The 12,842-nt window shown below is 39.8% G+C and overlaps 1 protein-coding gene across 1 annotated transcript; it reads left to right on the top strand.

Moving 5' to 3' along the window:
• Positions 1 to 569: 569 nt before the first annotated feature.
• Positions 570 to 9,205, top strand: LOC123982335 (BRCA1 associated protein; the record flags this gene model as incomplete). The annotated part of the gene is given in 12 exon segments (XM_046067804.1): positions 570 to 948; positions 1,524 to 1,685; positions 2,482 to 2,713; positions 3,232 to 3,421; positions 3,807 to 3,920; positions 4,951 to 5,099; positions 5,643 to 5,718; positions 5,805 to 5,943; positions 7,074 to 7,189; positions 7,269 to 7,358; positions 7,467 to 7,570; positions 9,085 to 9,205. Coding segments are annotated over 12 exon segments (1,572 nt in total), but the record flags the coding sequence as incomplete, so codon positions are not given.
• Between the last annotated feature and the right edge of the window lie 3,637 nt (positions 9,206 to 12,842).

Here is a 12,842-nt window from a genome sequence, read left to right as displayed (position 1 = left end):
AAAGTCAATCTTACTTTCAATGTTTTCAACCAGTCAATACTTTCAGTATCAACTGTTAAGCCAACGTGGATGAGAAGTCTTTAAAATATAAGATCTACAATTTCATTACAAATATTAGCTGAGATGAATCATACGATGCGATTGAAAGCTCCAGAACAGCTACTTAATGGACCTTGTGGGAGATTGTTTTGCTAAGTTTTAGAAACGTCATGACTTGAACATATCTACTGGAAATTTAAATGAATTCAACCCACATAAACTCATAGGTGCGTTTCAAAGTAGAATATTTCAGTGCCATAAATTCTATGTTTTGTAAATTCCACAATGAAGTACTCAAAAAGTTTCACATCCTCCTTTCTTACTTATAATAATTGTATGATACTTTATACAATATACATACTTTCCAACAAGAAAATACAAGTTTGTTTGTTCCAAGTTTAAATGACTCGACCAGTTATTAACTTTTGTACTCTAATCTAAATGGGAAACCAATGAAGTGTTTGAGGCGGTTTTAAATCCTGATGGCTGCAGTACACAGTTGGTCCCTGTCGGTGGCAGCAGCGCACCGCGCGTTCGTTTTGTACACGAAGAAGAAGAAGAAGCAACATGCTAGAAACAGCTGTGATACAGCTACAGTGTGTTAGCCAGCTATCAAAACACAAATGTTTGTGTTTATGATAACAAACTGATGGTCCTGAACTGTATTAGCTTTGGCAGCTTTAACAGAGAGTTGTATTTAGCCTTTAGCCGAGTAGCTTGCAAGTCATCTTGTTAGCTAGCTGGACGTGTAGCTAGCCGGCTAAGTAACTAGCTAGCTGTCACCGGGTTGTTTTTGTTCTTTGTAAAAGTAAGACGTTTCTTTTTAACACATGAGTGTGTCTCTGGTCGTTATCCGATTGGAGTTAGCCGATCAGTCTCCTTATCCACAAGGTTTCCAGTACTCTGCCGGTGAGTTATGTTTCTCATAACGTTAAAGTCACTGCTTTTTTTTTTTTGTTGTTTAGTTAGCCATGAAGCTAACTTAACCAGCAGTGACATTAAGTTTTTTTTATTATTCATTTATTATACATTTATTTCACCAGGCGAGTTCATTAAGAGCAGTGTCTTATTTACAATAACGGCCTGGCAAGAGACAAAGGCATCCTGTAGGGAATGGGCACTGGGATTAAATAAAATAACATAAACAACAGACAGAAGATGAAGGACAACAACAACAACAACACAGTCCCAACAACAAACCAGGCACAAAGAAAGCAAATGAAAGAAAAACTAAACACGGACAACGAGAAACAGACTACGACATACGACAATCTACAGAGAGTAGACGATACAACAAATGGCACACTAGTTAGTTATTAAGTGAGGGCGCACAGACTGAAGATCCTTGAAGCTCATTGTTTTTTTTTGTGTGTGTGTGTGTGTTTATTGATTTAACTAAACTCCAGCTGGAATACTGCAGCTCATGTCCGCGATGTTGAGATACTCGGTGGCGCAGTTCATTATAGTTGACTGTTTCTCTTCAGTTGAAGGCATGTCAGATGAGGAACTGCAGGAGAAAGCTCTGGGTGTAGCCAAACACTCTCTGAGTGGAAAGACGGAGCTGGAAAGAGCAGCTGTACTGCACCAACACATCGGCAGCAGAGCCATGGGGGACATGGTTATAGAAACCTTTGAGCCCAGCCCAGGTGAGCACATGCATGCTGCAGAATGCACTAAAACCAACAAACTGGAAAGGAACAATTACTGAGCTTTAAGTATATTTTCGTGAACTGTTTTATAAGGAAGTTTAAAAAGTGTTGGGAGGCTGACTTCTTCAACATTTTTGTTTTTGGTCTCTTTATGAGAGACAGAATATTGTGGGACGCACAATAACAAAAATTTTATCTAGCCTGGCAGTTCATTTTTAATTTCCAACGGGTGCAACCAGTCAGAGCAACAAAACATGTGACGCAGCATAGTTGGTAAATGAAACTTAGTACATCTTGTCTGGAGTGCAGCGAACACGTCTTTCTTATTAACAGAAGCTTTAAGCGCAGTTATTTGATATTATTTATTTGTTATTTGGAAATATACAGTCCAGTTGGTTAAATACTTACATGATAATGGATTCAACAGAAGCAGTTTACACTCCTCTATACCGTCATCGTATCCAACTGGCCCTATCTGATCCAGGAAAGGTGAAAATCTGTCAGAAAGGGGGCAGACGTCTCTGCCAGAGCAAACAAAACATCAGCTTGCAGATTCGTCTGGCTCCCAGGCTAAGATTTATTTATTTATTTATTTATTCATAGCTCACCTGGTAGAGCATGTACCACGTATCAAGCCTATCCATACCACAGCAACCTGGGTTCAAGTCCGACCCAGACCCTTTGTTGCAAGTCATCCCCTCTCTCTCCAGCCTTTCCTGTCTTTCTCTACTGTCAAACAAAGTGTAAACACCAGATTCCAGAGATTTAAAACTACAGAATTTTCCCTTTTAAGATAAAGGAGGAGGTGAAGAGTCGGATGGTTCAGCAGAGCAGAACCGTGAACCTCCGTCTGCTCAGCCTGAAGCAGACAGTCAGGAGGTCACAGAGGGTACGCAGGACGGCAGCGAAGCGACAGCCGCTGCTCCCGACTCGCCGTCCAAGCAGCTGCCGGACCAGATCTCCTTCTTCAGTGGGAACCCCTCAGTGGAGATCATCCACGGTATCATGCACCTCTACAAGACCAAGTGAGTCACATCTGACATGTTTATTCATTGCTTCAGAGGTTATGTTGGGGTTTCTGCTACAAACCACATCCCAATAATAGTTTTTATAACCATATATGCATGTTTTAGTTTAGACAATGTTGCCTGTTGATTTACCTTCTTATTAGTCGGTAGTTCAATATATTTTGCCTTGTGGCTGCTGGATGTGTAATCAACATATTCTGTGTGTGTACCACATAAAAATTACTGCAGACCAGTAAAGTGCCTACACGTTGAGGTTAGTGCCTAGAGCTTTGTGGTCTACCTCACTCTCCATCTCTCCCTCACCCTGCTGCTTTAAGTTCAGCAAGAGGAAACAGTTTGTATATGAAAGGAATAGGCTGACTCAGCTAAAGGGGTGTAGCCTGTAAACCAAATGCAACTGAAATTTAGAGACTAAAAGCTTTAAAATACAACTTACTTACCTGTTACGGTGTAACTTTGATGAGAAGTGTTAGAGACAGCGACAACATGGGATGTGTATTCTTTGTCTTGTGCAGCAAAATGACTTCACTGACTGAAGACGTAAGACGCAGCGCTATGGTGTGCATCCTCACCGTCCCGGCGACCATGACCAGCCATGACCTCATGAAGCTTCTGGCACCATTTAACGATGTCATGGAGCATATGAAGATCATACGGGACTCTACCCCGAACCAGTACATGGTTCTCATTAAGTTCTGTAAACAGGTAAGACCCTGCGTGATCATAATAGGAGGTTTTAACCTGCGCAAGTGAAGTTTGCAGGAGTTTACTGTACGTTTTCTGATGCCGTCTGTCTGTTTGTTAGATTGGAATGAACATTAGCGCCTGTCTTTGCTTGACGATCAGTTAATTTTATTACACTTATCGGGTGTCAGGCGACTTTAACTATTGTACTGTGTTCGTGTTCTGGAGGGAAGTTCAGGCCCCCCGGACTTCCCACTTGGCTGCATAATAGCATTACATTCATGGGCTATTTTCTCTGACACAAGACAAGCAAACTGTTGGTTTGCAGCTTTAGACTTTGGAGTGGTTTCTGACTTGAGGCACTATCTGATTTAACGCTGCTTGTTTCTTCTCCGTCTTTGTTCAGGCAGACGCAGACAGCTTTTACACAGCGTGTAATGGCCGCCAGTTCAACTCTATAGAGGACGCAGTGTGCCAACTGATCTATGTGGAGCGGGCAGAAGTTATAAAGTCTGACGAGGTAAATATACACATTTTGAGGCATTTCTTTAATCACTCACTATTCTTAAAGTGTACCTCTTTACTAGAGCTGGTATCATTAGCTGATTAAATGGTTAGTCAGTTGCCAGAAAAATTGCCAGGATCTATTTTGATAATCCCTTGAGCTATTTTTTTTTTTTCCAAGCAGATGTGATGGGTTTGTGGGACAAAACAGACAAAAGACATTTAAAGATGTCACCTTGGACTCTGGGGAACTGATGGACATTTTTTTTTTTTTTTACTGTCTTATGAAATTTTATAGAGCAAACAACAAATCGATTAATTTTGAAAGTAATTGTCTGCATAATTGATAATGAAAACAAATGTTAGTTGCTGCCTGATTTGCAATTAGAGTATATTGTAGGGTGGTACAGTCATGTTATATGATGGCTGTTGTAAACAAGAGGGAACCTCTGGGTTTGAAAAGTGAAGCCAAGGCTGAAGTGCCTTAAACCTGCATTCTTTCTAACGGCCAGCTGGGGGCGACTCCACAAAAGAAGTCAGATTTTATAGAAGTCTATGAAAAAATTACCCTACTTCTCACCAGATTCATTACCTCAGTTAACTCTTCCCTAATGAGTTAAAGGTCTCAGTCGATAGTTTCGAGTCTTCTTCAACACAGCATGATGTTCATTAAGTAAATTATGGTCCCATTTGGAGAAAAATAGATGAAAAAGCAGTGGGTGCTTTAGGGCGGTGCTACCTTGTAAATGACAAGTCGCTTCCAAGGTGACCCTGTCAGGCATAGCAACGTGTATCCCTCCCAACTCCACCTTCTTGTCCAATATGGTCACTTCTGGTTCCAAAAAAGCAAGATGGCGACGGACAAAAATGCCAAACTCTTTAGAACGGTAGTCCACAAAGCAACGGGTGGCGTCACGGGGGCTACATCCACTTCTTTTATATATTCTATGATTGCAACCTTACACTGTTGCAGTACATAGTTTCCTTTCTCCGATCTCCTCCCATCTGTCTCCCTCTTTTTCCTCCCCTCCCTCCCCTCTCCTCAGGGAGCCAGCCTGCCGGTGATGGAGCTGACCGAGCTGCCAAAGTGCACTGTGTGCCTGGAGAGGATGGACGAGTCAGTCAACGGCATCCTCACTACTCTCTGCAACCACAGCTTTCACAGCCAGTGTCTCCAGCGGTGGGAAGATGCCTCGTGAGTTGTTCAGACACATAAACGCACATTACCTTGCTGTCTTGTGTTTCCCACATCATGTTACCTTTTGCCTTGTGTAAAATCTCCAGCTCTTCCACTCCCAGTCATTTACAGTACTTGGTATTTGCTCTCACGGGTTACTTTTGGCAGAAATATGTGAACAACATTAGTTAAATTTGTGTTTTTTCAATCTATATTTTTAAAGACAAGCTTATTTCTGACCTATTTTCTCCCAGGAAATCTATTCCGTCGGTCTGCTTTGGGTTTACCTCTGTCCGTAACACTCCTACAGTGTATATGCAACATTTTAGAGATGTACTTTAAATACAGGACTGATCTACAACCTTAGAGATAAAGGAAGCTTCTCACTAATGGCGGAGTCACGTGCTCTCTCACCTGACTCTTTCTCCGCTGGTTATTTCTCCGGGCTTCATGTCATGTGGTGTTTGTGTTTTGTCCTCCCCTTTACATGTATTCTTTTGTTTTTACAAAGGACCACTGCACACACGTGTGACAATAGCTGAATGTGTGCTCTGTTTCCAGGTGTCCTGTATGTAGATACTGTCAAACACCAGAACCAGTTGAAGAGAACAAGTGCTTTGAATGCGGCGTACAGGAGGTAACTGATATCACTCGATTTAATTCACTTATGGTTTTGCTTTAAATTGAACCTTTTCTCACCCTGTGTTACTCTGTTTCCTGTAGAATCTGTGGATTTGTTTGATATGCGGACACATCGGTTGCGGTCGCTACGTTAGCCGGCATGCCTACAAGCACTTTGAGGAAACACAGCATACTTACGCCATGCAGCTCACCAACCACCGTGTCTGGGACTACGCAGGAGGTACTGAATTTGTGCTAGTTGAGGATGGTAATCGTACATTGCCACATGTAATCTTTGAGACCAAGAATTTATGGCTGTTAAAAGCTGATTTTAATAAGATTTGGTCACTAGAGGGCAGAAGAATACCTAAACAAGTTTAGAGGCAGCTCCGTTAATCATAACTTAGTGTAGCACCTCAAGCAGACACAAAGCATTCATTCAGAACTGTTGGCAGAACAATCCCACCACGTGGTCCATTCAGAAGCCTTCTGGAGCTTTCAGTCATATCACATGATGCTCAGCAGCAGCAGGTGGAGTCGCCCAGGTGTCATGAAAGTGGTAGATGTTTAAGTTTCTTTTCCTCTGAGCTCTTTAAGGACTTGTCGTTCATGTTGTCTTATAAATTGAGTTTAATAGTTAATTCTTGAGCAGTTGTTGGAGGTTGAAGTCGTGTTTCTGGCCTCCTTGATGAATGTAAGTCCAGTTTTCACTCTCCTTATAGCTCTGTCTGTTGTTTCTTTAGCTGCTAAATGTTCCACTTTGTTCACCAACTAGCCTCTATGTTTGTCTGTCTGCTGTTTGGTGCTGGGCAGGTAGCGTACAGAACCTTTATGCTGAGAACAGCTTTTTGCTGCTGCTAGAAATGAGGACAAGAGCACAGAGAGTGAGCTGGGCTACATGTGCCATAAAACCAAAACACTGAGCTAAAGGAGGATTAAAAATCTGCAGAGGTTGAGGGGATAATTATTAGTGTGTGATCCCCTTCACGTCACATGTAGCCAAATGAAATGAGAAATCGCCAAATTGGATCCAGTGTAGGGCTTCAACCAACAATAACTTTCATTTTCTTCTGCCAATTATTTTCTTGGGTATCGATTATTGGACCATAATAAATTCCCAGAGCCAAATGTGATGTGTTGAGATTGCTTGGCATTTCTGACAAACAGTCCAAAGCCGAAAGATATTCAGTTAACAATCATATAAAACAGAGAAAACCAGCAAAACCTCAACTCTGAGGAGATGGAATCACAGATTTTCTGTCAATTGACTGATTACTTGATTTTTCTGGTCTTATCCAGCGGACCCACAACAAAATTATGTTTTTGTTTACTCTCTAACTGACCAGCTCATGGTGATCTGTGTGGTTATAGATAACTACGTGCATCGGCTGGTGGCCAGTAAGTCCGACGGGAAGATGGTGCAGTATGAGTGCGAGGGTCAGGGAGACATCTGCCACGCTGAGAAAATTGATGCACTTCAACTAGAGGTAAGCATTTCCTTTTTTTTAGTTGCTGTGTTGGCGAAATCATCACAGAAATGTTGTAATTAATTCCCCATGTCTGCAGTACTCGTACCTGCTGACGAGTCAACTGGAGTCTCAAAGAGTTTACTGGGAGAACAAGATCGTTCATCTGGAGAAGGAGACAGCCGAGGAGGTACTGAGTGCTACATACAGACCTGGCTTTGAATAAAGTTTTATTTTTTGCTGATATCAGAATTTTCTTTCCTAATCATCCCTTGTGTCTTAACTTCACATTTTTCAGATAAACAACATGAAGACTAAATTTAAAGAGACCCTGGAGCGCTGCGACAACCTGGAGCGACGGTTTGGAGAATTGAGCAAAGAGAAGCAGGGCATAGAGAAAAAGTAGGTGAAATCGTTTCTTTCACTGAACTCCATTACACATTTTGGTTTGTGGGCTCATCAGTGTCTCTGCAGTTATTTCATGGCCTTTTTTTCTTTGTGTGGTGTTTCATTGTTTTTAAAAGTGGTGTCCGCCTCCCATTCTTTAAATAGTGTTACTTCCAGTGAACTACCTGATAACATATTTTAGTATCTCTACACACACCATAGTATTCAGGATGTAAACACACCCTTAAGGTATTTTACCCTGGAAATGTTAACAGGTTTTGGTTCTTGAAAAACCAGCTGTGGTATTTAACCCTGTTACAGAATATTGCATGCTTTTTGAACCACTAGTGATTTTTGTTATTGGGGCAGTGAAGCAGAAGTGGAATATAATAACCCAATTTAAGATAGAGTCAATGTGATTTAACTCGTATTATACAGTATTTGTATTACAGTGAACTGGTTCTGGTCACAAGTACAGCGAAAGACCTATGTTTCCCCCTCAGGTATGTCAAAAAAGGAAAAGCACAGATTTAATTTAATAACACTAATTAGGTAGGTAAGTTCCAGGGCTTTGGTTTTATCCATGCTGCCTCACTCTATTAACATTAAATCGTCTGTATGGTAAATGCTCTGTATTTTGTACAGCACTTTTCTTGTCTTTGTGACCACTCAAAGCGCTTTACAGCACGTCACATTCACACACTGATGACTTCTATAGCAGAGTTCCCACGCGTTCTGGAAAACCGTTGACTAATTTTTACAGTCATGGAAAAGGCATGGAAAGTGAGGGAGCGTTGTGAACACACCCGGATCACGTCACATGGTAACACATTTTCCAAATGTTTACATGTTAACACAGTTACCAAAGGTTTGTGTTTCAACTCTGGCTAGGAGCGATGGTTTCAAATGTGTTGGGTATAGTTGAAAAAGTTGGATAAGAATAAATAAGCCCGGGTGCATCAAACACCGACTAAATACTGGCTAACAACACTTTTTTTACTTTACTAGCACTGGCTTTTCATACACAAAGCTAATTTACGATAAAATGGTAACATGACATGAAACGTTTTAGCTGTAGCTCACAGTGGGTTGTGATTAGCTTCGTTGGGGCTTTTATTCGTTCAGTTATTAGTGTTCAGGCTGCAGTGGCTAAAATACGATTCATAAGAAAAGCACTTGCCAAGCATAGAACGCAAAGAGCTTTCTAAAAGAAACAAAAAAAATACAATGGCAGCATTAAAACAAGGCGATCAATTTGTCCACACATGTAATAGATGATTTCATAGATACGTTATAGCCACAGAGTTTAAAATCAGACTTCCACAGAGAGGAACATATTAGTCTATCATGTGATCCCTGTCTGTCAAACCAGCTAGATCATCAGTGAAAATAATCTGTAAGAAAGAGTGGGAGCCTGTACAGCCAGAGCTACAAAAATAAAACCCAAGTACTAATACATTTTTTTAAATTGTCCTTTACACTAACAGCGTGCCGACGTACATCCCCTCTGTGTTTGTTTTCATGTTCAGGTGCACTCAGATGAACAGTCGGGTGGCGAAGCTGAGCCAAGAGCTGAAGGAGGAGCAGGAGATGAATCGCTGTCTGAGAGCCAATCAGGCGCAGCTGCAGGCCCAGCTGGCAGAGGAGGAGCGCAAAGGAAAAGAGAGCGGTGAGTGAACGATAACTCGGCAGACTTATTTCTATTGCACATTTATTTATCACGGTGGAAGCTGGAGTGTTTAGTTAATACAGATTGAAAAATGGAACCGACTCCCCCATCAAAGAAGTTTGGATTAAAGGGCGAAGATGAAGCGAAGGACGCATACAGCGACAACTCTCAGCGACCAACACAGTGCTTTTTAATTAATAATAAGAAATTTAAGATTTCAGTGTAGAGCAGTATATAACGTATTTGGATGTCTAGTAGGTTCTTTCATATTTTAAATTCTACTTCATTCTTTTAGTGTTTACTCACTACTTGAATCTGCTCCCTTTTTTCTTCATGTCTCTTTTCCCCACACTCACACACCTCCAGTCTTTCACTGCAAACCAAGGTTATTATAGTTTTGGATTTATCATTAGTTTTTATTTTTATTTTGTTTAGGGCTTGGCAACGGCTTCTGTGCAGTACACAGCTGTAGCCTATTTAACTTAAGTTAAAATTATAGGCTACATAACTTTACCTGCTAGGCCTTCATCTAGTTTTGCGGGGATGCTCTGCCGTGCGAATTCCCTACTGTTGATGTCCTCTTTAGTTAAATAGCAATAGATTCTGGAAACTCACAAACGGCGAGGATGAGTCTCTCTTCCAATGATTTGTACTCCACGTCGCGTACAAAAAGTTCAAGGCAGCGGTCGGGTGCGTGAGGCGAGAACAAAGGCGACAGTTTCAGGGGAACACATCTGCTTGTCGCTACGCCTTGTGCTCGACCACTTCACCTCACTCTCACAGGGAAATCTGCTACTGAACATAGACTGTTTCTGCTGCTCCCTGATAAAAGAAAAATGCTGATAACTGTTCATAAGAAAACTGGACTCTGTTTGTTTTAACAAGCTAGATAAAAGGTAATGCCCTGGCAGTGGCAAATAGCTCTGGTTTTATACTGTTTGATTACATTAATGTTTAAGTTGAGATTTACAAGTAATATTTTATTGCTGCTGTTTAAAGGGAATACTGCTGGTAAAAAGCACCTTATTTGTTTAAAGTCTTTGCAAACCACATTATTGCACTTTTGTGTATATAGCAGTACATTTAAATTAAAAGTGCGCAATACATTACTTTAGAATTCATTATTCAATTTTGCGCATAACAAAGTGATTAACCGTGATTAAAAATTTTAATCGTTGCCCAGCACTAATTTTGTTTTCAGTTTAGTTTTAATTAGTTTTTATCGTGAGTTTGCTAGTTTAGTTTAGTTTGCATCTGTCTGCATCATTGTGGTTCCCCAGAAAGCACTCGGACAAGAAATGAGGGCTTGATAATAAATGCTCAAATTCTGGAAGAGTAAATAGTGATGATATTTACCTGCTCAATTTCCCACTTTAACTTAACGTAGCTTCCACAAGGAGAAAGGGTGAATCGCTGAACCACAGCAGCCTTTTGAGGTTTCCAAATCTGTTCATCTGTGTGATGTAAATCTATTCTGCTATTTCCAAATTAAAAAGATTATCTATTTTGGTCACAAATAGCATTTATTGATCAAAATTGTGTTCATTTGTGCCCAGTTTAATACCCTGTAATAGTACTAATTATAAAAAAGTGTGTTCGAAGTCTTTATATTTCTTTTAAAATTCAAAGATGTCACTTTGTGTTCTTTTACATGTGCGAGCTGGTTAAAGAGAAGCTGGTAGATGAATGAGTTTTGCTTTGTGTAAAGGAAAATTATGTTTTCCTAAATCATTTTAGCCTTTTTTTTTTTTTTTGTATCTATTCTTAAGTAAAGTGCTGAAATGTTTGTATGAACATTATTTCTCAAATGAATCAGGATGGCGGCGATAAACAGAGGAGAAACATTTATTTGCCGTGTTGCTTTTTGTGATCGGTGCAGCGGCGGGAAGTCCAGGGACAGAAGCAAACAAACAGCCGCTGACAGGAAGCTTTTTGGGAGGAGCAGGAAGCATGTTGATCTTTTTTTTTATCTGGGTCAGTGATTCCCAACGAAGGGTACTTTTACCACAGGGATACTACTGCACTGCAACGTGAGACAAACTTCAGGATATTTACTGTCACAACAACCAGGTTTAGGAATGTTGAAACATAACCGAGAGCATTTACTTTATTATAGTATTTCCATTTTTTGCTACTTTAACCTTACCGACATATTCGGTAAAAAATATTTTTCAATTCCTTGTTGTTTTTCTTGACAGCTGCAGTTGTAATTGTTACTTTACATATTCACATTTTACAAAACACGCATTCATCTTTTAATACATGACACTTAAATTAGAGTTTGAGCTGCAACAATTAGCGATGTGACAAAAATAAAATCAGTTATTCAGCATTAAATCCAAACGTTCTTTAGTTTAAGCTTCTCAAATAAGAAAATGTTCTGCTTTACCTTTTTGTCTTTTAAATAATAAATAGTTAATATAATAATTTCATCTCAGCCTCTAGGAAACTGCAACTCTTATCTACTGTAGACCAAATAATTTTTTAAAAAAGGATCAGTTATGAAAATAACCATTGCAGCTTGTAATTAAGTTATATACATTTGGTTAAGTAGTATTCACACTAAAATAAGCGTTCACTTGTATTTGAGATGTAAATACTTGTTGGGAACCACTGATCTGGGTCCTGTTGTCAGCTGTCCTGAATACAAAATTCTGAACACACAACATATTTTGGAAACATTTCGACCTTAGAGGTACGAACCTGATTGAACAAGATGTCTGCGTCTAGAGGAAGCAACAGGTGAAGTGATGAAGCGAATCTATTCACTCCTTTATTCTATTTTTTTTTTTTTTTGTGAGATTTGTTTCTCATTTAAACATTTAACTTGCAGAATATTCATGTTAAAGAACCAGAAGGCCTTAATTACTTAACTGCTGTAGAAAGGAATTGGCTCCTTAGGCAGGTAGAAAAAGAAGATTATTTTACCTGAGAGCCCTTTATATAAGTATAGTTGCCAAAGAATTTCCAAAATATGCTTTCTTGCCGGGAGTGAGCTGAGAAGAGACAATTAAATTAATTGTCAACTATTTTGATAATGAATTAAAAGGTTTGAGTCATTCTTCAATTATAAAAAGTAAAAATTCTCTGATTCCAGCTTCTTAAATGTGAATATTTTCTGGTTTCTTTGCTCCTCTGTGACAGTAAACTGAATTTCTCTGGGTTATGGACTAAACAAGACATTTGAGGACGTCATCTTGGGCTTTGGGAAACACTGATCTACATTTTTTTCCCCACAATTTTCTGACATTTTATAGACTAAACAACTAATCGATTGATGGAGAAAATGATCATTAGTTGCAACTCTAACTGGCAGTAGCTTCATATTTAACTGACAGATATGAGAGTGTAATTGATCTTCTCGTCTAACTCCCGTGCAAGAAAACAAGCCTGTTTACCGAAATCCTGAACTGTTACTAATAAAGAGGAGAGAGGCGGCACAAACAGAGCTGGAGTTTATATCCGACGTGCCAGAGAGCAACCGTCACTTTACATGTAACTTTGTTTCAAGAGAGCAGAGATATATGAAGTTTCTTAGCGGAGTGTGTGCTGTTACATTAGCTAGATCAATAAAAAAGGATGTGGATTATGTGTCCACAACCGTGTGTGTGTGTGTGT

The sequence above is a fragment of the Micropterus dolomieu genome, linkage group LG13, assembly GCF_021292245.1.
Source record: "Micropterus dolomieu isolate WLL.071019.BEF.003 ecotype Adirondacks linkage group LG13, ASM2129224v1, whole genome shotgun sequence".
NCBI classification, from domain to species: Eukaryota; Metazoa; Chordata; class Actinopteri; order Centrarchiformes; family Centrarchidae; genus Micropterus; species Micropterus dolomieu.
The sequence above is the reverse complement of the archived record's forward strand: the minus strand, read 5'-3'. Positions and strand labels throughout refer to the sequence as shown.